Genomic DNA, 27,097 nt, shown 5'->3' on the forward strand with positions numbered 1-27,097 from the left:
TTTGCAAAATGAAGAAACAAATTGAAGGCTGGCAGTCAACTATAATAACCAGCTAGATGGACAGCACTAGAGTTGTTGATTGCTCACAGCCTGGGAAAGACTGACTGATGCAATTAGTCGACCTGCTCAAATATAATTACATAAAATCAAACTTAGAGACAGCATAATTTGTCAGGTGCTTCCTCTCTTAGGAAGACATTGGAATATGTCAGCTTTGCATCCCCCCCTCATGTTTCAAATGAATTATTGTTGTCATAACAAAAAAGTTATTAAGATTATGTGCCTCCATAGTCTGCTCCTATGAATTTGAAGCATACATATTATAGATAAGATGTGTCTGCATAGGCTGCTGAAACACATCTATCCAACCTTTTGAGGACATATGTAGGATAAAAGAACATTAATCATGTTCTTGATGATTGGAGGTTGTGGGTGCATGTTGTGTGGCAGGTGGTGGGCCAGAACCATCTCCCAGGCATCGACCAGATGGACATTGAAGCCTTTGAACACAGCCCTGAGTGCCTTTAGCCGCTGAAAAGTGTACCAGTCGCTGTTGACAAATGCACCAGAGGGTGTAAAAGATTTGGGATTTCCAGTCCGAATGACAACCACAGTGCCTGGAGCCCTGGACAGTAGCCTTGCCACTGCCCTGCGAATGGACATCAGTCGGCGGATGTAGAACTCAATAGGGAAATTGTCAAAGTGTGCCCAGATGCCAAAAACTACTACAGTGTTACTACCTCCAACCACATTGTCCAGCTCATTGGCAATGTAATGCAGCTCCATGGATGGGACATTGACAGTACGCAGAGGAGGACCGTGGGCGCGGTGCGTCACAAAGATATTGTTTGCATAGTCCAGCGCCATTAAAGGTCCGATAGACTTGGGGCTATGCAGGTTAAACTCCTTTAGATCTAAAAGAATTCCAAAGGGAATAAGTTAAGCTACATGAATAAAATGGGGTGAACATCATAATGTTGGTTTACAGAAGGGTTTGCAGAGAAGCTACCTGGTAGTGATGCATTAAGGTACTCAAACCACTGCCTCATTGTGGAGTCTCCATACATATGGACCACCTTTCCTTTCAGACACTGAGTGATGGCTGAGGAAGTGTTGAACTGATGAACTGTGGAACCATCTAGTGCTCGCCACACACCCTGGTAGTAATAGCCAGAGGGTTTAGACTCCCCACTGCTGCTGCTCACCTCTGACTGACCTGGTAAGCAGGAAAACAAATAATTGTGTGTGTTTTTAACTTAAAATGAAAAGACCAAAACAAAGCCTTTCTTTAACCTGTCTGTAGCATTCAAACCCAAGTCAAATTCTTACAAATGTATTACTTTATTTTTCTAATTTGGATTTCATAAAACATCTGGTCGATGGAGTGTTCTACTCTTACTCAAATAAATGGGTTTTTACATCTACTGTTTGCATTCTCCAACAGATCAATATAAATGTACTTAACCAGTAATTTGCAGAACATTACATATACAATTAAGTTGAACAATTAAATCCTACAGCACAAATTAGCAGGGGATAATTATTTTGTTGTGTTTAAGTTAAACTTATTAAATGCATGAATGTACAAAATTTCAAAAGCTGAAAGAAGCTTAACAAAGAAGCTTTACACTTGGAAAGCTTGACACAGCATTGCACCAGTTCTGCTGTTGTATGGCAGGTGTGACGTGATCAAAAGTTCATTTCTTTCATTTCATTTCTTTATTTATTTCACACATGGTTCAACAGTGTTTCGTTTCCTACACACAGATCCTCCTTCCCATTAATATAACACTGCACCCATGGGTGAAAAGGAGCATGAAGAAGAATAAATTCTTGTTAGCACCTGCCCCCTATCTGCAATCCAATTATTCTTACAAGAGGGCGCCAACAACCCCCCAAAAACCCTCTAACATGTATCTTTATGTAACAATGCAAAACTAAACAACAAATCAGTATAATCAGCAATATACAGCACTACTACATGGCAATGAAATGTTTTCCTTCCACATTTAGCCCAAATGACTTTCATGTTCTTCATATTAATTTATCCTTTTAAGTATGTAACACATTTTAAAACGGTGCATGTTTGTACAACTCTTGAGATTATCTTGAAGAGAATTACATATTCTTATACCCTTAACTGTCGGACACATTTGCCTTTGTGTGGTCCTTGCAAACTTAAAGTCAACCTTCCTTCTACTGTCCCCACTTCCTGAACACAATACAAACAAACTTTGTAACTTAAGAGGTAATGTATTATTTCTTGCCTTGAACATGAATAATAATGTCTGTATTTTCACTAAGTCTTCAAATTTCAACAATTTCAATTTTATAAACAGATTATTTGTTTGTTTTCTATATTTAACATTATGAACCATTCGTACCACTTTCTTCTGTAGCAAGTATAGAGGATTTATATAAGTCGCATATGTATTCCCCCACACCTCAGCACAATAACTGAGATAGGGGAAAATTAGTGAGAAATATAAAATACGCATTGCCTTATAATCTAGTATATCTCTGACATTACCCAGAATATAAATATTTTTAACCATCTTTTTTCTAACATGTTCAATATGAGATTTCCATTTTAATTTATCATCCAATACTACCCCCAAAAAACGGAGTTCAGTAACTCTGTCAATCGGAACTCCATCAATGGACAGGATTACTTCATCCTCTTTTACCCGATTTCCAAAAATCATAAATTTTGTTTTTGTCAAGTTCAAAGATAATTTGTTTACCTCAAACCATTTTTTTTTAGTTTTTTCCATTTCAGAAACCATTAATTCAGCCAATTCTTTCAGTTTATCCCCACCATATAAAAATTTGTATCATCTGTAAACAAAACGAAATTTAACATTTTGGACACATCGCAAATATCATTTATATATAAATTAAAACGTTTTGGTCCCAAAACAGACCCTTGAATGACCCCACATTCAATTTTCAGTCTTTCAGAGGAATTGTCTAAATAATGCACATACTGGGACCTATTTTCTCGATAACTACTTAACCACTGTAATGCAATTCCTCTCACCCCATAAGTATTAAGCTTAGAAATCAAAACAGAATGTTGCAGCGTATCAAAAGCTTTTTTTAAGTCAATAAATACCCCTATTGTATATTTATTATTGTCTGTTGCACATGAAATATCATCAATAGTCGTCATCAATGCTAATGCCGTTGATCTGTTTTTCCTAAATCCATATTGATTTTCACTTAGTAATAGATGTTTTTCAATAAAGCTATCAAGTCTTTCCACAAAAAGTTTTTCAAGTACTTTAGAAAACTGTAACAGAAGTGACCTTGGCCTATAGTTATTATAACTATGTTTGTCTCCCTTTTTATACAGAGGTATCACTTTTGCCACTTTCATTCTGTCAGGAAATACGCCAGCATGGAATGAAAGATTGAAAATATAACAAAGAGGAGTAATTATACAGTCCAAAGTCTTTTTTAACTATAACCATATCTAAACCATCACAATCAGTAGATGTCTTATTTTTAGTCTTGTTTAAAATTGCTGCAATTTCTTTTTCAGCGATGTCAGCTAAAAATATAGACTTAACTACTCTGCTTCCACCTTTCCAATCATCCTTTTGTTCTAACTTATCATGTTTTCTAATTAGATTCGCCAAATTAGGGCCAATATTTACAAAAAAGGAATTGAATTCATTTACCACTTCATTCATGTCCTTTATAATCTTATTTTCCTTATAAAAATACTTAGGCAAATCTAAGGAAACGTTCTTATTGCCTAATGTCTCTCTGAAAATATTCCAAATACCCTTTATATTATTTTTCTTTTCTTGAAATAGTTTGTTATAGTATTCTTTCTTGGCCTTCCTCAATATTAATACTAGCCTATTTTTATAGACTTTATATTTCATGTCAGCGGTCTTTGTTCTGAGTTTTATATAATCGCTATATAGTTTGTTCTTCTTTTTGCACGCGTTTACTAGCCCCTCAGTTATCCAATTAGTTTTCTTCTTCTTAAATTTAAGCGGTACCAGTGGACAATATTTTCCATACAAGGCCAAATAAGTATTTAAAAATGTCTAGTTCTGCTGTAACAGTCTCCATTAAGTCGCCAATAACATAGACATATCTTTAAGTTGTTTACACTTCAGATCACAGTTAACAAAAAGTGCCACCCCTCCTGCCTTCTTATTAGATCTATTTATGTAATATAACTCATACCCATCAATATAAGGGGGCCAGGGATCAGAGAGGATCTGCTGCGTCTTCCTCACGCAGCACTATCTATAGAGATCCTGCGTGACTGGCAGTTAAGTCCTGGTGATGTGCTGTACTGATCTCTCCACCCTCTGCAGAGCTTTGCAGTCCATTACAGCTGTCGTACCAGGTGGTGATGCAGCCAGGCAGAGTACTCTCAATGGTGCGTCTGTAGAAGTTTGTAAGTATTCTGGAGTTCATGCCAAATCTTCTGGGCATGTGGCTGTAGCTCAGGTGGCAGAGCAGGTCAGCCACTAATCAGAAGGTCGGTGGTTTGATCCCAGGCTGCCTCCTGGCTGCATGCCAAATATCCTTGGGCAAGATAGTAACCCCATGTTTGCCTACTGGTGGTGGTCAGAGGGCCCAGTGGGGCCAGTGTCCGCAAGCCTCGCCTCTGTCAGTGCGCCCCAGGGCAGCTGTGGCTACTTTTGACAAAGATTTGACGCTTTTAGTGACCCATGGCTTATTGTTAGCGTAGACTTTAACGCGCTTACGGGGTATAATCATGTCTTTACAAAATACTGCATAAGAGCTAGTGACATCCACCAAAGCGTCGAGATCATCTCCACAAGACTGGATAAAAACTTCCCAATCTGTACACTTAAAACATTCCTGCAAGGTAAGCACAGATTCTTCTGACCATATGTCAACATCCTTAGTCTTTGTCTTCTCTCGTTTTAAGACCGTTTTATAGATGGGCTGGAGATGCACACACTTATGGTCAGAAGATCCCAGAGGAGGAAGCAGGAGGGATTTATAAGCATTCTTCACCGATCCGTAACAAAGGTCCAACACTTTATCCCGTCTGGTAGGACAGGATACATATTGATACAGATTGCCCAAAGTTGATTCAAGAGAGACATGGTTAAAGTCCCCCATTATAAAGTTTGGGCGTCAGGAGAGAGCGCCTGCACTACGTCTGAGATGATGCTGCAGGTGGAGGCGGGGTGAGCCCTGAATGTAAGCTATGGTAATAAAAAGTTGTGGAAACTCACGAGGGAGATAAAAAGGGCGCAGCGACACGGATAAAAGTTCAACATCTGGTGTACAAATACACTCTCTAACAGTCACAGCGCTACAGTAACGTTTGTTCACATACAAGCATACTCCCCCTCCTTGAGATTTCCCTGTTACCCGTGCATCCCGATCCCGGCGAAAGGGAGCTCCAAAACCGTCAATTGAAAAATCGGCATCCTGGTCCAGCTCCGTCGGCCATGTCTCGGAAAAAGCCATCACACAGCTGTCCCTGAAGTCTTTCTGGAACCTGACGTTTCCCTGGAGTTCATCCAGCTTGTTCCTAAGAGACTGAACATTTCCAAGGATAACAGAGGGCAGGGGAAACCGACTGACCTGTTGTCTCCTCAGACGCAATTTAACACCTCCACGTCTCCCTCTTTTCCTCTTCTCACTCGTTCTGTTAGAGTCTCTATGTATAAAATCCGGCATACATGAGGTGAGGTCCTTACCATCATACGGTAAGTTAAGTTGTAACAGCTCGTCGCGGGAGTAAACAATCCTCAGCTGACTCACGGCCTCGCCCACATCATCGGAAACAAGCCAGCACAGTAGAAATCCAACCACAATGAAGAAAAAAGAATCCATGATGTTCTCACTGTTGTGGAGCGTCACTTTGTAAGAAAACTGTCACTTCCTTCAACCAAAACACATGCCAGCGATAGAAACGAAAAGAAACGATAAGAACTTAAAAACTTAGGATGCCAAGCTCTCACTCACTGCCGGTCGCTGCATGCGCATGCGCCCTTTAAGCTTCAACTTCAAATATCTCAACATAGTGTGCAAATTAAGTGGCAGGCCTGAAAGTAATCAATACAATATCTATAACTAGCTGTCCTTAAGAAACAGAGAAAAAAATCCAGCAAAGGACCGCAGACCCAGAAGCTGAGATTGCATCTGGCCCTTCAGTTGATCAATCTACTATTTGCTCAAGCCTCATCAAAATCCTCCTAATGGAAGGAACCATTTTTATGATAGGGAAACACAAAAACACACAATCAGATTTTAAACCACAATGCAATACCATCTGGGAAGCATCTGATTGCCAGCAATTTCCTTTTTCCACCATAGCAATTACCCTAAACACTGCCAGTGCAGTCAACACATACAGTGGGATGCAAAAGTTTGGACAATGTTGTTAAGAGCCTTTATTTCCCTGTATAAATCATTGGTTGTTACAATAAAAATGTCAGTTAACATCATTATCATATAGGAGACACACACAGTGATATTTGAGAAGGGAAATGAAGTTTATTGGATTTACAGAAAGTGTGCAATAATTGTTTAAACAAAATCAGGCAGGGGCATAAATTTGGGCTCCACAAAAAAAGAAATTCAATTCAATTCAATTCAATTCAATTTTATTTATATAGCGCCAAATCACAACAAAAGTCGCCTCAAGGCGCTTCATAGATACAGAGAAAAACCCAACAATCATATGACCCCCTATGAGCAAGCACTTTGGCGACAGTGGGAAGGAAAAACTCCCTTTTAACAGGAAGAAACCTCCAGCAGAACCAGGCTCAGGGAGGGGCGGGGCCATCTGCTGTGATTGGTTGGGGTGAGAGAAGGAAGACAGGATAAAGACATGCTGTGGAAGAGAGACAGAGATTAATAACAGATATGATTCAGTGCAGAGAGGTCTGTTAACACATAGTGAGTGAGAAAGGTGACTGGAAAGGAAAAACTCAATGCATCATGGGAATCCCCCGGCAGCCTACGTCTATTGCAGCATAACTAAGGGAGGATTCAGGGTCACCTGGTCCAGCCCTAACTATATGCTTTATAGTGAAATGAAATCAATATTTAGTAGATCCTCCTTTTGCAGAAATTACAGCCTCTAAACGCTTCCTGTAGGTTCCAATGAGAGTCTGGATTGTGGTTGAAAGTATTTTGGACGATTCCTCTTTACAAGACATCTCTAGTTCATTCAGGTTTGATGGCTTCCGAGCATGGACAGCTCTCTTTAACTCACACCAAAGATTTTCAGTAATTTTCAGGTCTGGGGACTGAGATGAACGTTGTACTTGTTCCTCTGCATGAATGCTTTAGTGGATTTTGAGCAGTGTCTCGGGTCGTTGTCTTGTTGAAAGATCCAGCCCCGGCGCAGCTTCAGCTTTGTCACTGATTCCTGGACATTGGTCTCCAGAATGTGTCCCTCAACTTTGACAAGATTCCCAGTCCCTGCACTGGCCACACAGCCCCACAGCATGATGGAACCAGCACCATATTTTACTGGAGGCAGCAGGTGTTTTTCTTGGAATGCTGTGTTCTTTTCCCTCCATGCATAACGCCCCTTGTTATGCCCAAACTCAACTTGAGTTTCATCAGTCCACAGCAGCTTATTCCAGAATGAAGCTGGCTTGTCCAAATGTGCTTCAGCAAACCTCAAGCGTCTCTGTTTGTGCTGTGGGCGGAGCAAAGGCTTCCTCTGCATCACTCTGGCATACAGCATCTCCTTGTGTAAAGTGCGCCGAATGTTAGAACGATGCACAGCGACTCCATCTGCTGCAAGATGATGTTGTAGGTCTTTGGTGCTGGTCTGTGGGTCGACTCTGACTGTTCTCACCGTCGCTTCTGTCTATCCGAGATGTTTCTTGGTCTGCCACTTCCAGCCTTAACTTGAACTGAGCCTGTGGTCTTCCATTTTCTCTGTGGAAACAGACGGCTTAAATCTCTGAGACAGCTTTCTGTGTCCTTCCCCTAAACCGTGATGGTGAACAATCTTTGTCTTCAGGTCATTGGAGAGTTGTTTTGAAACCCCCGTGTTGCTACTCTTCAGAGAAAATTAAAGGAGGAGGGAAACTTAAATTGACCCCCTTAAATACTCTTTCTCATTATTGGATTCCCCTGTGTATGTAGGTCAGGGGTCACTGAGCTTACTAAGCAATTTTGAGTTCCAATAATTAGTTCTAAAGGTTTTGGAATCAATAAAATGACAACAGAGCCCAAATTTATGCACCTGCCTGATTTTGTTTAAACAATTATTGCACACTTTCTGTAAATCCAATGAACTTAATTTCACTTCTCAAATATCACTGTGTGTGTCTCCTATATGATATATTTAACTGACAATTTTTATTGTAACAACCAACAATTTATACAGGGAAATAATGACTATTAACAAGGTGGCCCAAACTCTTGCATCCCACTGTACCTGGATAGAAAACACACACACAATATCACATAAAGAATAATCACCACCATCTTGATATATGCACTGAATTTGAGTAAACACTTTATGGCAAAAACAAGCAAGTATAACAATACACGATAAAGGTGGAGCCATTCGGCAACATTACAGAACGCTGAACCTGACATGCCACAAATAGCATTCTGCTAAAGCAGTAAACAAGCATTTACAAAATAAACTCATTTACAAGACACAGCAGTATTGATGGGATTTCTGGCTCTTTTTAGAGAACCGGCTCTTTCGGCTCCGAACCGGCTCTTCAGGTTGTTTTGTTGCTTTAATTAATTTATTATTAACAATGATATAAAATTATGCACAAAAGGAATTACTAATGTAAAAGAAAAACGTGGTTTTATTTATATATGTTTATATATAAATATATGCGGTGGCCCCAAGAGACAAAGCACGTACAAACTCCAAAACACATTTCTAGAGTTAACTGAACTTCCAAAACAGAGCTACCTAGATCACTTAAATTAAATATGTGTATTGTTTGTAAATTTATACACAGGCACTCATATATATTCAAATAATTCAAAAGAAATGTCAATTTACCATTTCTTTTTTTTTTTGCAGGTTTGTGGCACCCACTCCTGCCATTGGCAGACATGTAGGTGGCCCATGTGTCTGCTCTATCACATGATTGACATGACTGATAAAGTGCTACAACGCTTTTGTCCTCTTCACTTCTGTGGACCAAAAAGCAGAAGCAGTGCGCATCGTGCAAACAGCGCAGCACAATCTTAACCAACTGCTGCAAATGTGGTGCTCCTGTCTGCAAAATCCATCTGAAAATGCTTCGTGGTTCATGTTATAAAATGTCTTTGTTCAGTTTGTTGTTTCATCTTTGTTCAGTTGGAGTATGCATCAAAATCAATGTTGTTATCAATTCTTGACCTATTCAAGGCTGTACTACCCTCATGCCAAATATGTTATTTTGCAACAAATTTTTGGAAAATATTGCAGATTTTGGGTTTTTCCCATTAAAAACAAACAAACAAACAAACAAACAAACAAACAAACAAACAAAAACAGGGGTCTTTATGAATATAAGGGCATAAAAACATAAAAATATTTAGAAAATAATGAAAAACTTTATATCTATGGTTAGGTCTGAAGTTGTTGAAAATAATTAATTTATATATGATATTGCTATATCACCTGTTGCCTTGGGACCTTCTGGGTTCCCGAGGTTAAACTGTCTTTTTAAATATACTACAAGGGCTAGATACTAGATCTCTAGTTGAAATTCTTTAATTTAGGGCATTTTCAAATGAAAATATCACTTACATTTACAGTAAAACAACTTAAATATAAATGAATTCATACAAATGTGAACACACATTACTGGGTATCGCATACAGAACTGGTTTCCAATAGTCCAGTTCCTTGGAATTGTAATTCTCCTTGTCGATCCTGCTTATTGGTTTCAGTTGCACTTGCGCTACAGTCAGCTGATTTCAGTTCGCAATGTTGGAGGAGGAAACTAGCAACACCATCTGCAGTGTGGATATAGCTATTACTTTTATTACTTTGAGCAGTACAATGTAGAAACTGCACAATCAGCATGCAAACTCTAAACTAAGAGCCCAGAATGATGTTAAAGCTGAGTGAATTCTGACCCCAGCCCAGCAGCCAGAACTTCAACTTGTAAGAAACTAATGAGCAGTCAGATTGCCACCTCTGTTTCTCCCTGTCCATGTTTCTATAGCAGAATCACTGTGCTATTTTCAATTCCCATTACTAGTCATTGATTGGCTTCCAACGATCTGCCCTTCTAGATGAGAGATCAATCTAATTTTAATGAGGTAAACCTCATTGTACTTCCCAATTCCCAGAAGTTTCTTTGTAATTTTATAACAGACCGTAAGTTAATTTCATCCACATCTTGAACTATGCATTCATAAGAACACCCCTAGCTGTTAGTGTTATCAATAAAGCATCAATAAAGTTCTCCAGATCTCCTGATCACTTACTCTTAAAAGAACCTTGACACATCCTATAGGTGTCCAATATCAAGAAGATGCTAGTAAATGTTGTGGAAGTTTTAATTTATTTATTTATTAATGTTTGACCTGCCAACTGCTTATAATATATATCACAACCTTTTTTAAATATTTCATTATGAAGATATAGATGTTAGCGTACCTTTCTGTTTTGGCAAAATGGTGACGCTGGCTGGTCCTGAAGCCGGAATGGAGACTTTCATATTTACACCTCTGAAGGAAAGCATACACAATTAACATCTTCACAAAATTTCTTTTTGAACTAGAAAATTAAATGTATTATGCACAGTACATACATTTTTAGTAACTCCAGAAATTTATCACCACAGATAATGCTCACCTCTGAAAAAGCTTCTCCATAGTTGTCAGGTTTTTTTTATATCCTCCATTGTAGTTGCTGATCCTGGCATTACAACTCAGATTTGTTGGCTTGTAGCAGAACCATGGCTCACCTGTATGGAGGTCAGTGTAGTTACACACAGGCTGCTCAGTTGGACGTAAACATACGTTACACGTGGTCGTTCTAGTGAACAAGCTTGAGCGGAACTGGCTCTTGAAGAAGATCCTGTCAGGTTCCTCTATGTTCATCCTGCGCAGCTCTGTGACTGCCTCACTGGGATGAACCAATATCACCTGGTAGGACAAAGAATCAGACATAAATATGCACAATGACAACAACCTTTTAGAGCAGACTTTCTTTTTGATGGTAAGTAATTCATTCAGACTACATGCATGCAAGCATGAAGACAATGACAAAATCAAAGTCAAATGTATTTATATATCACAATTATATCACAATTGCTGTACAATTAAGATAATTAAAAAAATAAAAACATAGGGAGACATGATAAGAGTTAAGAAAAGGAATCATAAAATTGTACCAATTTAAGCAATCAGAAAGCTATGAGGGTGCTAATCCGTGCAAAGCCTTAAAAACAAATAATAAAATCTTAAAATTAATTCTAAAACTAACTGGCAGCCTGTGCAATGATGCCATTGTGGTGTGAATAAGGCACGGCGGGTCCAGTGATCAGTGTTTTGAGCCATTTTATTTACATCACAACACACCACACTCCAAACCCCGGAGTTCCCGTGTTCTTAACTGCCGTGCAGGTGCGTCCGCCCTCCCTGCACGGCACCGCAGGCCACGCCCCACCACATACCCCCATCACCCGACTGAGGCCGGGGAGCCATCCGGCCAAACCTACTCCACCCACCGCGAGCGGGAGAGGGGATCAGCCTGGACCGTCGGCGCCCCCGGGCCCTGGCCAAGCGACAGGGAGGTGTCTGTTCTGGTGGCCGCCCATGCATCCAGTGGCGCCGGTGATGAAGTGGTTCCGAGGGTCGCCCACGGAGCTGGACTGGAGGCCACCCATGTGGTTGTCACAGATTATTAGGCAGAGGACTCACTTGCAGGACTCTGAAGTTTAGAGAGAAGGTGAGGGTTTATTTTCAGTGCGGCACCAAGTGAGGATATCTACATATATACAGTGAGACAGATAACACGGGGCTCCAGGTGGTGGAGGGGGGTCCGAGGGGAAGGTCCAAGGCGAGGTACATATGCTCCTCTTCAACTTAATCCACAACTCACTCTGAATGTCCACTCCAAAATGCTCACGCTCACTCACACACATCCACAGAAATCCAGACGGCAGGGAAGACGGGCAGGGAATCTAGAAGGCCTGTGCACAGAGAAAAACAACGTGAGGAGGAAACTCTACGTGATCACAAGAAATACTTCCAAAGGCTAGGCCACACTGACGCTAGGTAGCGTGACGATCCAGCGAGGAAGCAGCCTCTCTTGCCATCTTAAGTAGTCTGCCAGGATCAGTGTGAATGAGCCACAGGTGTGTGTTCAGGGCGGGTTCAGAGGCGGGGAATCAAGGTCCAGTTCCGCCCTGGTGGGAGAGGCGAAGACAAGAAACACACACACCACGACACTCCAGATCTTGAGAACCATGACAGTGGCAAGCAGCGGCGCAGCCGGCGTGGCATTGAGCCGGGGCTCATGGGCAGCTGGGCAGGCGTCCAGCACGCCGGACCACACCACACACCGGGCTCTGGTGGAGGTGAGGCCGCTCTGCTCAGCCCGCCGACCTTGGGCTTTGGTGGCGTGGACTCCCCTAGCACGGGCACCTCCAACTTATCCCGCGGCTTCTCCGCTGCTGCCTCTCCCAGCTGGCGCAGCTCACGCGCCGCCGCTTCTGCTGCTGCTGCCTCGAGCAGCCCCTCGCGCGGCTCCTCCGTCGTCGTCACCACCACCGCTCCTGGCTCGAGCACCCTCTCAAGCAGCCCCTCGCGCGGCTCCTCCATCGTCGTCGTCACCACCACCGCTCCCGGCTCGAGCACCCTCTCAAGCAGCCTCTCGCGCGGCTCCTCCGCCACTCCTGGCTCAAGCAGCCTCTCCCGCATCCTGGGTTTCGGCACCAGTGTGGTGTGAATGAGACATGGCGGGTCCAGGGATCATAGGTTTTGAGCCATTTTATTTAACATCACAACACACCACACTCCAAACCCCTGAGTCCCCGTGTTTTTAACTAGGCGGGCGTGAATAGGGATGCTGTGCAGGTGCGTCCGCCCTCCCTGCACGGCACCGCAGGCCACGCCCCACCACAGCCAGTATGGGAGATATGTGGTCTCGCTTGCGTGTGCCAGTGAGTAACCGTGCTGCAGCATTTTGGGCCACCTGCAGATGGCTAACTGATGACAGACCAACACCAGAGTAAAGACTATTACAGTAGTCGAGGCCGGATGAAATGAAGGCATGGATAGCTCTCTCAAAGTCTCTAAAACAGAAAAATGGCCTCACTTTGGCAAGTAGTCGAAGATGAAAGAAACTGGACTTGATTACAGCATTAATCTGTTTATCAAACATTAGAGTCGAAAAACACTCATAGGTTCCTAGCAAAGTTTTTTTTTATATACATTTCCAAAGGGCCAAAGTCGCAGTGGTCACAGGGACCAAACACAATCACCTCTGTTTTCTGTTGAGTTAGCTTTAGGAAGTTTAAAGCCATCCATGCCTTAACATCCTCCAAACAATCTAGCAAAACCTTCAGAGGACTCACAGATTTACATTTCAGTGGCAGGTAAATCTGTGAGTCGTCTGCATAACAATGGAATTGTTTTTTAAAAACTGAACCCATAGGGAGCATATAAATAGAAAAGAGAACTGGACCAAGAATGTACCCCTGGGGGACTTTGGTGGATTTTTGTATGATATGTATAACTATGTAACTATATACACTATTTATCTATGTGCACTGAACATATATATTTTAACTTTCACGTAGAGTCTTAAGCACAAGACATTTTGCACACACTCGCACACACACACACACACACGCACACACACACACACACACACACACACACACACGCACATACTTTGAAACTACACAGTATGATATATGAGAAAGCATGTAACCTATGTAGTTGTAAGATCATATATTATAAGATTGTGCCACTTGCTGTGTAAGCTGTGTAATAATTAGGATTAATGAGTGATGTTTGACCGTGCCATGACCTATTGTGATAAGCCGAAGCCAAAGGGTAGCCGGAGTCCTGACTGGCCTCTGGCCAAGACCTTGGCCGCTACTTGACCCCAGCTGTGTTTGGCGGGAAAGTTACCCAGCAGCAGGGGGTGGGGATACTGGTCCCTATATATTAGGGGACCAGAGGACACCCCAGCACTTTTTTCCCCTCTGCTGTTTCCCTCTGTCCGTCTCTGTGTTTCTCTACTGTCTGTGCTTAAGGCTGTACACCCCGGGGTTTTGCTTTGCTTGCTGTCTGCTATGTAATTTTCTTGCTAAATGTCTGTATGTATTTTTCCTGCTGTTCATATGATTCAGTGTATTAAACTCTTTTCCAAGAATTCTACTCTTTTCCAGAGTGTCTTGATTTTAATTGGATCTAAAAGGGTTGGATCTCCACATCGTTGGTGGGAGAAGGTTATCATGATGGCTTCAAAATTTGCGACCACAGGACCCCACAAGAAAGTGATGCTTTTGAGGATGATGTATCCCCAATCTAACTAAAAAGGTTTGGTTGGACAGGTAAGATTTAAACCACTCCAATGCAGTCCTTTGATTCCGACACAGTGCTCAAGCCGAGAGATAAGAATCCCATGATCTACGGTATCAAAGGCAGCACGGAGGTCTAATAGTATTAAAATGCAGAATCTCCCAAGTCAGTAAAAGTTAAAAGGTCATTAAAAAGTGCAGTTTCAGTGCTGTGATGCATTTTAAAACCAGACTGAAATACTTCACTAATGCCATTTGTTAGAGTGAATTGTTAAATGTTGTCATTTTTATGCTTGTCATCTCTACAAAAGGAATTCCACTGTCCCCCTCCCCAGATTCTCGAGGTTCTGGGTGGGGGGCTGCAGTCTTTTATTACAGACACATCCTTGTGCTTTTTGATGTAAGCTTCCTGCGTTTACGACCCTTTGGTCAGCAGGAGGTGACACACACACACACACATACATACAGTGCCTTGTCTTTGTAACCAAGGGGGGTTATGAGGCGAGGTACTATTGTTTTGTGTGAACTGTGTTCCCAATAAAAGGCAGCAATCGGAGGCCGGATTTGGGGTCATTTTCGTGGCGGACACAGACGAGGCCTCCCTTGCAAGTAATCGATCGATCGCTGACTGTCTTGTTTTCTTTCATGGTGAATAAGTCTCTAAAACCAGCGGGGCTTGTGGAAACCATTTTTATCTTGAAAGGTCTGGAGCTGAAGAAGGACAACTTTCTCTAGGACTTTAGAAAGAAAAGGCAATTTAGAAATTGGTCTGTAGTTGGATAAAACTGCTGGATCCAGGTTAGGTTTTTTAATAGGTTCCACCACTGCATGTTTAAAGTCGGCAGGGACACACCCAGACTGAAGACTGCTATTGACAATAGACAGCAAACTCATACCCACAGTGTTAAAAACATCTTTCAGTAAACGAGATGGGACCATATTCAGAGTACATCTTGTGGGTTTCAAGTTGCACCGAACTGCAACAAGGGTTTTCCCTGTCACCCTGTCTCTTCAACCAAAGATCTGAAGAAGCTCTGGCCACACGTGTGTTACCAAAAGTCACAACCTTCAAGATTCAAGAGCTTTATTGTCAATACAGTAGTATACACAGTATACAGTGTACCAAAATTCTGTTTCATCCTATTCCCCCCATGGCGCCTTTGTAAGTATATGAAAGATATGTCTCCAAGAGATATAAAACTAGAAACAACAAATAAATAACGTGCTAAATCTTGGTAAAATTAAGGGATACAAAGGTACTAATTACTAACTATACAATACTATACAATACTAACTGTACGATAAACAAAGACAGGACAGAGACAATACAAAGTGGATTGTGCAGTGGTATTGAATACCAGGTTGAGTCATTGTCAGGATATTACAGACGAGACATGACAAAGACATGTGCAAGATGTGCAAATGTAGTTTAGTTTAGATATGTGTTTAGTCCCTACGTGACTGAGTGTGCAAATAAGCATATTGTTCCCAGGTGGATTGTGTAAGTTTTTGTTGTTTTTGAGTTTTTTCACGAGTATTGTAAGGTGTTTGTAAAGGTGTTTGTGTATATCAGTCCTTTGGTGGTATTAAGTTGAGGGCTCTGACTGCTTGGGGGAAGAAGCTCTTGCAGTGTCTCCTGTTACAGTTTTGATCCTTCAAAACCGTCTGCTAGATGGAAAGAAGGAGAACGGTGCATGTCAGGGGTGGAAAGTGTCCTTCACTATGCTGTTCGCACGTCGGATGATGTGTCTGTCATAGAGTTGGAAGATGGGTGGGAGAGAGCCTCCAATGACCCTCTCTGCTGTCCTCACTATCCGCTACAGAGACTTCTTTTCAGCGAGGGTGCAGTTTCCTTACTAGATAGTGATGTAGCAGCAGAGGACTCTCTCAATAGTTCCCTGGCAAAATGATGTGAGGATGGGAGGAGGGAGACTGGCCTTCTTCAGTTTCCTAAGAAAGACACTGTTGGGCTTTCTTCATGATGCTGGTGGTGTTCAGGTTCCAAGAGAGGTCATCTGATATGTGCACACCCAGGAACTTCACACTGTTGACCATCTTAACAGCAGATGATGTGCAGTGGGTGTTGGTCATTGAGCTCTTCCTGACGTTAACAACCATCTCTTTAGTCTTCTGAACATTTAGAGACAGGTTGTTATTCTGACACCAGTCCACCAGGTGTTGTACCTCCTCTATGTATTTAGACTCGTTGTTGTTGGTGATGAGACCCACCACTGTTGTGTCATCTGCAAACTTGATGATGTGATTTGAGCTGTACTGTGTAGTATTGTCATGTGTTAGCAGGGTGAACAGCAGTGGGCTAAGCACACAGCCCTGCGGCGATCCTGTACTCAGTCTGAGAACTTTGGAGGTTTTATCTCCTAGTTAGAAAGTCCAAGATCCAATTGCAGAGGGGGGTGTTTATCCTTGTCAGTCCAACTTCTTTACCAGCTCCTGGGGAATGACTGTGTTGAATGCTGAGCTGAAGTCAGTAAACGGTATTCTGACATAAGTGTCCTTTTTGTCAAGATGGGAGAGAGAAAGGTGAAGAGCAGACAAAATGGCATCATCTGTGGAGGGGTTTGGGCTGTATGCAAACTGTAGTGGGTCCAGATTTGGTGGAAGTTGTGTATTAATGTGCCTCAATACCAGCCTCTCAAAGCACTTTGTGAAGATGGGCGTAAGTGCCACCGGCCGGTAGTCATTGAGTGCACTTCTTTGGCACCGGGATGATTTCCGTGGTTTTGAGGTATGCAGGTACCACAGCTGAGCTCAGTGATGTATTTAGGACAGACACGTGCAGAGGGGGGGGCTAGAGGGGCTTGAGCCCCTTTCCTGATGGGTGCCCAAAGTGCCCTTTTGTTGAGGCAACTTTTTAAAAAACAATTATTTGTTTATTTTTTTTATGTGTGTGGGCGTGCGGAGTCCTGTCTGTGCCTCTCAACAATAATATTTAACTATTAGTCACAGTTTTGCTAAATAAAAGGATCTGGCTTGCATCAGTCACATGATCACATTTAACCAATGATCGCCCTTGACGGCAGAACGCGCTGGTTACGAGGCGGGAACGAGCTCACAAAGAGCACGCGCATTTTTAGCGGTCCGGAGCTGTAGGAGAAACACAAGTTAACTCAGAGACACAGACTGATGCGACAAAACCAGTAAGTAGGTGTACAGCGTAAACTGTAGTGTGTAGCACCCAGGAGTATTGGCTTATTACGTACACGTTGGTAAGCTGTCTTGTTTCAACTGACGAACTGAAACAAACGAGCGTGCTGTGTGTGCAACAGCGTGACAAACATTACCTGTCCTTTTATTAACTGCACAAGTAGTGCTGGTCACAGCTGCTGGCTACCTGTGTAAGGCTGTCATGGGTCTGTAGCTCTGTCACCGTTTTAGGGAACATATTTAGTTTTACAGTATTTAGAACATATTTAGTTTTAAAGTAAGTTTCCGGGCTTTTCCTGCCTTTCTGGAGGGATTATATTTCACTAAAAAAACGATCTAATATGCATGTCCACATAATTATGCATTATTATAATTATAATATATTAAAAAACACACGCTGTATTTTAAAGAACATACATTAAGAAGCAGATTATATTAGATTTATATTTTAAATAAGACAAAATTTGGATTTTACAGCAGTAAAATGATTGTATCTCTACAGTTTAAAAATGTAATAAGCTTTGCCCCTGCACAGGGTGGATAGTGAAACAAATGGAATCATCATAATGACATGATTTCATATTTATTACTTCCCCCTCCTCATTGCTTTATTATTGTAGCTCTAGTAATAAATAATAATGTAAGGATTCTGGATCAGCACCGTGATGCCCATAGTATATACAGTATTGTTACGATCCAATGTTGTCAGTGTTTTGTTTTAGGCGTGACTGTTATGTGTTTCCTGTTTTACTTTGAAGGTCTGTCTTATCTCAGTGTGTTCAGGTTACGCTTCCTTGTCTTGTCAGTTCTGATTTGCCCCAGCTGTGTTTCCCTCCTGTTGTCCATTCCCTGATTGCTCCCTCTATGTATTTAAGCCCTGTGTTTCAGTTTGTCATTGTCGCGATCTCCCCCTCTCTACTAGCCTCCACCATCCAACAAATCGCATGAGCTTTTGAGTCGGTTTTTTTTTGATAGAGTGTCTGTGCAGAGTGAGTTGCAAGTATAACCGTGTGTGTGTGTGTGTGTGTGTATGTGTGTATGTGTCTGGTGTTGGTATCTTAGTTTTGTAAATAGCTGTAAATAGATTTGTAAAGTAGCAATTGAGTATTTTGTTCACCTTGTATATATTGTTCACTGCAGCAGCTTAGTAGGCGTGAGAAGTCATTTTTGTTGATTAAGTTTTCTCCTGTTTTTCATGTAGAAAGTTAGGTAAGTGAATTGTCTTTTGTTTGGTTTTAATTTTGTGTAGGAAAGCGTAGGGACCATTACGGAGTTTTGTTTGTTATTTTTGGCACTGCTCACTGCTGAAGCAAATAAATGGCTGCTTAGCACTTTAAAAGATATTGTTGTTTGGGTTCTTGCTTGGGTGGAGTGTGAGTGGGCCAACTTCTTGTTGTGTTCAAGACACGCCTAGACTAAGAACGTAACAGTATTCTGAAGAAGGTCTAAAATGTCACTGTGTGTGTTATTTAGATGGATTTTTAAAAAAATGATTACTCATGATATAACATCGTCCAGACATGGCTGGTAAGGACATGAGGAGGAAACAGTAGGAGCTGTGTGAGGCTACTAAAGGCAGGGCTATAACATTTTTCTGTCATCATTTTATTATAGATTAAGTGCAAGAGTTGTTAGGTGTGGATAATTAGATTATAGTTTATTGCAATAGCAAGTTGTGCCTTGTTCTCACATAGACAGCAAGTGGAGAGTGATTGCATTTTGTTATTATCTCATGACACTTGTTTAATCAGCTACCATCTCTCCTATGGACTTTTTAATGTCTACAGTGTCAGATCAGCACAGCCCCGCCCTCCAGCACTATCCACAGCAACCCCTCAACAGCAACATTGTACCCATCAGGTAAAACATCGGCTACGTTTGCTTTGCCTTGTTGCCCATATTAGATTCTTGATGAATATGTGCTGTTGTTATTCAGCCTGGTTCAATGTGCCCCTTTTTAACTTTGAGCACCCGCCCCTTTAAACCTCTCTGCACGGCCCTGCTAAGGACCTTTTGTGATGCTGTGGTGGCGTCTGCTATTTTCTACGCTGTGGTCTGCTGGAGTGGTGGAATGGCAGAGAAGGATGGGGGGAAACTCAACAAACTGGTCAGCAGGGCCAGCTCTGTCCTGGACTGTCCGCTGAAGTCCATCGAGCAGGTTGGTTAGGAGAGGATGTTGTCTAAGCAAACATCCATCATGGACAACACCTCCCACTCCCTGCATGCGACTGTAGGAGCACTGAGCAGCTGGTTCAGCAGTAGACTTTTACACCCACAGTGTAGGAAGGAGCGCTACTGCAGGTCATTCTTACCAGCAGCTGTCAGACTCTATAATGCAGCTTAACATTCTTTTGGTTGGATGTGCAAAATGGCACCTTTGTGTTTGGCGCCTGTGTGTTTGGCACGCCGTCAACCGCTCTTTTTTTTATCTGTCTGATTTTATTGTTTTTAGCTAATGTTGTGCAACATGTCAGTTCAATACTGTCATATGATCGCCAGACTTTATTGAAAGTTGGCTCATCCACCAAAGTTTCAGTTTGGTTTGGTAAAGCCAGGGTTTTCTGCCTCCCTACCTGGGAGCAGTACCATTGCGCTGGCATCCCCTACCACTGCCACCAGATATGCGGAAGCGACGCAGGAGACGGGGTACCCATGGAGGTCGCCTCGTTAAGCTGAGAATCCGGATTTCTTACCTTCCTCACGATCTACGCTCCGTTCGTCAGTCTTTTCCACGACTCTTGGTACCATCGCGTGCTCTGGTTCCTGTGGATTCCTGGTTGGTTCCTGTTGTCGGCTCTATCGGGAGCAGCCCTGTTAAATCATTCCCTCTTCTGCATCTGTATTGGAGGGGAATGGACCGATCAAACCTTCGACCGGTGGATCTGGTTGTCACTGCCGCGGAGGTCTCAACCAGCTCCGCTCAGGTTGGGTTTAATAAATGCCAATCGGTGGCGAATAAGACCTTCATCCTGAAGGATTTCTTTTCTTCCCATGCATTGGATTTCCTCTGTTTGACTGAAACCTGGAGTTCACCCGGTTAGTTAAGCGCCTTTTCTGAACTGCTGCCCGCTGGCTGTGCTTATTTTAGCGCTCCGAGAGCTTCTGGTCGTGGCAGGGCTGTTGTTTTTAAAGCACACTTTGAGTTTAAGCAACTATCTTCAAGGACAGGCCAAACCAGCTTTGAACTTTGTTTGTGTGAACTGGGCCACTCGCCTTCATTGCTGTGTGCAATAATTTATCGGCCTCCTAAATATAACAAGGAGTTTATATGTGAGTTTTCTGAGTTTCTCGCTGACTGTGCATCCCGGTATGACCAGGTCCTGCTGCTCAGTGTTTAATATACACGTCTGTTGCCCAGGGAAGCCCCTGGCTAAGGAATTCATGGACCTGGTGAACTCTTTTAATCTTGTTCAATCTGTTAAATGTGCCACTCAAGAACATGGTCACACATTGGATTTGGTGTTATCATATGGGTTATCTGTCCATAACATACATGTGGAGGATGCTGTATTCTCTGACCAGATGCCCATTGTATTTGACGTTGTTCCTCTTAGTCCTGTTAAACGGGCTGCACCTATGCGATGCCATCATGCCTTCGGCTCAGATACTGCTGAGCATTTTTCAACACTATTTGAACAATTTGTGTCCAGTCCCTCTGAGTCGTCCTCCGTAGATGGATTACTATCTCATCTGGACTCTGTTTGTAAATCTGCCCTTGATGTTGTTGCACCTCTAACACTCAGGCAGTGTAAACCCAAGGCCAGTCCTTGGCTAACCGATTTTACTCGAGCCATTAGAAGAGACTGTAGGAGATGTGAAAGACGATGGAAAAAGTGCAGGCTCTACGTCTCTCTGGAAGCTCTTAAGACGAGCTGGAAAGCTTACCAGAGGGCAGTAAAGACTACCAAAAACTCCTATTTTTCTCAACTTATTGCTGTTAATTCACATGTTCTGTATAATACCATAAATTCTGTACTGAATGCAGAGGATCGTGTTCTTTTGCAGTCTTCTGAGGTTATGTGTAATAAGTTTCTTAATTTCTTTGTGGATACCCATATGGAAAAGAAATAGAAAAAACTTATAAAAGACTTGCATAAGATGTGGCCTACTTCATATAGTGAATCATATAAGGCTTATATGATTTACTCATGAAAGTGGCCACTTTCATATATTGTTTTAGTAAGTAAGTTTCATTTATATAATTTTTCTAGGGATCTTATATCTGTTTTCACTCTTGTATGCTTTTCATACAAGTTTCACACAAGACAGATACAAACTTTATAAGATTTATATATATCTTTTCCATATGGGTAAGGTTGCCAGTTTGAGACCCTCCACTGTTGACCTGGCTGCATGTTCCCTGTTTAAATTTGCTTATTGCTTTCCAACCAATTGTTCTACCTGAACTAGAGAAGCTTGTGTTAACGGCTAACCCGTGTGGTTCTCCGAATTATGTCGCTTATCCCAGTTTTCTAAAAAAGGTGTTTCCTACTGTTGGACCACATATTCTGAACCTAATCAATACCAGCCTCTTGTCAGGTCAAGTACCAAGCGAGTTTAAGCATGCAGTTATTCATCCCTTACTTAAGAAGCCAGGCTCAGATAGTTCAGTTATGTCAAACTTTAGACCCATCTCTAAACTTCCTTTTCTGAGTAAGATCTTGGAAAAGGTTGTTCACACTCAGCTGATGGATTATCTAAACAACTCTCAAATGTTTGAAGTTTTTCAGTCCGGCTTTAAGCCGTTTCATAGCACAGAGCTGTCTCTGTGCTATGATTATTAGTCAATGCCCGATCATTGACTAATAAATCGTTCGTGCTTAACGATTTTATATCTTCTAAAAAACTGGACTTCTTATTTCTGACCGAGACCTGGCAGCGGGACTTGGACTATTCGTCTCTCATTGAAATGTGCCCGAACGGCTATTCCGTCATCAGCCAGCCTCGGGGATCTGGTCGTGGAGGAGGTCTCGTGGTGGCATTTCAGGGCTTTTTCAACTGCCGTTCAGTGAAAGTTGGACACTTTCTTTCCTTTGAATTACAGCTTATTAAAATCGGAAGTAAGGATCCTTTTTATTGTGCTGTGGTGTATCGTCCACCCGGCCCAAATAGCTTGTTTTTATCGGAGTTTAACGACTTCCTGTCCTCTACTATGAGGTTGTCCAGACTGCTTTTAGTTGGATTTTAACATACATGTTGATGATGACTCCGACCTCTTTGCCAGAGGTTTTATCAACATTATGGATTCTTTTCATTTCACCCAGCATGTGTCCGGCCCCACACATAACAAAGGACCCACGCTGGACCTTGTTTTTTCTTTGGGTTTGAATATTGATTCTATTTGTTCTGAGGACATCTTTATCTGATCATCACTGTATTCTTTTTAACATGTCTTTTCATGAGCCTTTGTCTCCTGTTCACCAGACAATTATCTCGCGCATCATAAATTCCTCCACAGCGCAGAATTTCTCGGATGCTTTTAATTTAACACTATCTCCGCAGAACGGCGTTGATTTCTTAACAGATCTATTTTAATAACCATTGTTTTTCGATTTTAGATGAAATCTGTCCGGTTAAAATGAGACCCGTTTCTGTTTCCAAGTCCTTACCCTGGCTAAATGACAACATCCGCTCCATAAAACGTGATTGTCGTAAAGCTGAGCGCTTATGGAGGAAAACTCATTTAAATGTTCATCTCCTTTACTTAAAGGATCTTTTAGCCTCTTTTAACAATGCAATTAGAGATGCGAGGGCTGCTTATTTTTCTCATCTGGTTGCAAAGAGCAGAGGTAATCCTAAGGTATTATTTGACACTATTACTGATATTATTACTCCTGCTCCACCTGCTGCCATTATTTCTTCTAATGAAGACTGCGAAACATTTCTTTTTTTTTTTTTTTTTTTTTTTTTTTTTTTTTCTAGAAAAAATTAGTAATGTAAGGAAAAAATTGTCCCCATCTGCATTGTCAGTTCCTACGCCAGCTCGGCCTGTCGTTTTAGAAAGCTTTTTACCCGTCTCACTATCAGAGCTGGAAAAAATAGTTAATGCAACAAAAGCATCCTCCTGTTCACTCGACATTTTACCCGCATCGTTATTCAAAAATGTCTTCCACTCTATTGGTCCCTGTGTGCTCACTATAGTTAACACCTCACTGGGATCTGGTAAAGTCCCTGCTTATTTTAAAACTGCTGTTATACACCCCCTGTTAAAAAAGCCTATGCTGGACCCATCTCTCACTAGCAATTGCAGACCAATCTCAAAAATACCGTTAATTGCTAAGATATTAGAGAAGGTTGTGGCTAAGCAGCTTACAGCAGTTTTAGACAAACCTAATATCTTTGACAAATTTCAGTCTGGCTTTCGTAGAGCTCATTCTACTGAAACAGCCCTTCTTAGAGTTTCCAATGACATTCTGATGCAGAACGATGCAGGAAAGTGTTCTGTACTCCTAATGTTGGACCTCACGTCAGCCTTTGACACCGTTGACCATTATATTTTGCTTGAAAGGCTGAAATACTGGGTTGGTGTATCTGGGTCTGCCTTAGTGGTTCTCCTCGTATCTCTATGAACGATACTTTTCTGTGGCGGTTTCTAAGTACAGGTCATCTTCCACGTCCCTGTCCTATGGTGTGCCACAAGGTTCTGTGCTGGGGCCCTTATTGTTTTTAATATATCTACTTCCTCTCCAGCATATCTTGAGCCCCTTTGAGGACATTTGCTACCACTGCTACGCAGACGACATCCAGCTATATATATCTTTTAAACCTGAAGATGTTTCTAAGCTGCAGATTCTAATTGTGTGCTTAGAAACCATCAAAGGTTGGATGGCTGACAACTTCCTCCAACTTAATGAAGAAAAGACTGAAGTCCTTCTATGTGCTCCGGACAGACATGTACCTAACATAATGAATGCTCTTGGTCCTCTTTCAACATTTGTGAAATCGTCTATCAGGAACCTCGGGGTAACCTTTGATTCTGCTCTTACCCTGGATGTCCACGTCAAATCTCTGGTTCGGTCCTGTTTCTATCATTTAAGAAACATTTCTAAATTGAGCCCCATAGTATCTCATACTGAACTGGAGATTGTTATTCATGCATTCATTTCATCACGATTGGACTACTGTAATTCACTGTTTACATGTCTAAACAAAAACTCCTTGGAGCGTCTGCAGATTGTCCAAAATGCTGCAGCAAGGCTTCTGACAACACCGTTGCTTATACAGCTGCACTGGCTCCCCATTGAATTCAGAGTCCACTTTAAGATTCTGGTTCTGACATTTAAGGCTCTTCAAGAACAAGCACCAGCGTACATCATTGAACTTTTACAGCCCTATGCCCCTAGTAGGTCCCTGAGGTCTTGTGATCAGGGCCTACTTGTTATTCAGTATACAAGACTGAAAACCAAGGGTGATAGAGCTTTTGCTACTGTGGCCGCCAGACTGTGGAATTCTCTTCCTCAGAACTTAAGATCTGCAGACTCAGTGATCACTTTTAAAAAAACAGCTAAAAACACATCTTTTTAAAATTGCATTTTGTTAACTTTTGACTGTTTTTGTTTTATACTTTGTGAAGCACTTTGTGATCTTTTATCTAGAAATGTGCTATATAAATAAAATTTTACTTACTTACTCTCATAAAGGTTATGAACAATATTCTGGTAACGACAGACTGTGGTAAACACGTAGTGCTTATACTACTAGATATGACTGCTGCATTTGACACAGTGGATCACAACCTGCTGATCTCTCGATTACAGCTTTGTGTGGGCATTTCTGGCTTTGCACTCCTGTGAATAAAATCATATCTCTCTACCACAGGGATCTATTTTTGGGCCATTACTGTTTACATTGTATCTCCTGCCACTGGGTGCGATCTTTCGTAAACACAAAGTTTCATTTCATCTATATGCTGATGATTGCCAGCTTTATTTTCCTTTCAGTCATTCTGATAGCTCCCAAATTAGACTCCTGCTTGATTGCCTTAGTGATGTAAAGTCATGGATGGCTCTAAACTTTTTAAATTTTAATGAACGTAAAACGGAAGCAATTCTGTTCGGCCCGAATCGTTCCTCTGATATCCCTGATGTTGACCTTGCTGCTCTGACCCCTCACCTGAAGAGCTCGATTACCAATCTTGGGTTAAAAATCGACTCTGCACTTACTTTTGATGGCCACGTGAATGGGGTGGTGAAATCGTCATTCTATCAAGTCAGGCATCTGTCGAAGGTTAAACCTTTTCTTTCAAGGCGTGACTTGGAGACTGTTATCCACGCTTTTATAACCTCACGCTTGGATTATTGCAACTCCCTTTTAATAGGGGTTGGACCGGGCACTCTGACACGCCTGCAACTAGTCCAGAATGCTGCGGCACGGTTTTTATCTGGTAGAAGGAAATTTGAGCACATTACTCTGGTTCTGGCCTCCCTGCACTGGCTTCCAATTCAATTTAGGATTCATTTTAAAGTTCTTTTATTGGTTTTTAAATCCTTAAATGGTCTGGCACCTGCATATTTGTCTGATTTGCTGAAGCCCTATGTCCCCACTCGTTCACTTCGTTCAGCTGAGCAGCTGTGGCTCTCAGTCCCCAAATCAAGGCTGAAACTGAGAGGAGACCGAGCGTTCTCTATTGTGGCTCCTAAGCTTTGGAATAATCTTCCTCTTCACATTAGCCAATCGACGTCAGTGCTGGTTTTTAAATCTAGATTGAAAATGCATTTTTATTTGCTGGCTTTTGACTCAGTGGTTAACTGACTTGTATTTACTTATAGTTTATTGTTTTTGCTGTTTATTATTTTATCATATTTATTCTTATTGTATCTCTTATATTTCTATTGTTCAGCACTTTGGTCAGCCTTGTGTGTTTTTAAGGTGCTATATAAATAAACTATGATGATGGTCATCTTACTGACCAGCCTGTTTGTTTACTGTACATTTTTTACATATCTCTGTACAACTTTGTACAAAACTGCAAACACTCAGTTTGTCTCAAACCTAGTGTCAACAAATAGTCACAAGCCTCAGGTACTTTATAATGTTTTTAATTGTATTTTTAATCCACATGATAATGTTGGAGCTGTACCTTGACTAAATATGTCTGATGATTTTTTTTGGCATTTACCAATTTCAGCTATTAGGTCTTATGCCTCGTCTCCTACTGCCTCAGACCCCAGTGTTCCTCCTGTGTGCTCAGCTGTCTTAGAGCAGTTGGAGTCTGTCTCGAAGTAAATTGTTGTCATCACACCGTCCGTCAGATCGTCTTTCCCCAAGTCTGCTGAAAAATGCTCTTAATACTGTTTGGCCCTTTGTCCAGAGATTAATCAACACTTCCCTTGCTACAGGTGTCCCATCATGTTTTAAGCAAGCTCTAGTTCAGCCTCTTCTTGAAAAACAGAATCTGGACCCAACTGTTCTGGCTAATTACAGGCCAATTTCCAAGTTTCCCTTTCTTTCAAAAGTTC

General features: G+C 41.7%; 1 protein-coding gene across 2 annotated transcripts in view; it reads right to left on the bottom strand.

Annotated features, from left to right (window-relative positions):
• Positions 1–360: 360 nt before the first annotated feature.
• The window catches only part of LOC146370056 (NXPE family member 3-like), a 40,749-nt gene continuing 14,012 nt past the window's right edge, over positions 361–27,097 (bottom strand). For both annotated transcript variants that reach the window (XM_084910797.1, XM_084910798.1), the window contains 4 exons: positions 10,793–11,085; positions 10,595–10,665; positions 1,010–1,216; positions 361–914 (listed from right to left, as the gene is read on the bottom strand). In XM_084910797.1, coding sequence (XP_084766923.1) covers positions 361–914; positions 1,010–1,216; positions 10,595–10,665; positions 10,793–11,085 — 1,125 coding nt within the window. The remainder of the gene's footprint in view (positions 915–1,009; positions 1,217–10,594; positions 10,666–10,792; positions 11,086–27,097) is intronic.

This window comes from Perissodus microlepis, chromosome 17 (genome assembly GCF_051167445.1).
Source record: "Perissodus microlepis isolate ML-2025 ecotype Zambia chromosome 17, ASM5116744v1, whole genome shotgun sequence".
In the NCBI taxonomy this organism is placed as follows: domain Eukaryota; kingdom Metazoa; phylum Chordata; class Actinopteri; order Cichliformes; family Cichlidae; genus Perissodus; species Perissodus microlepis.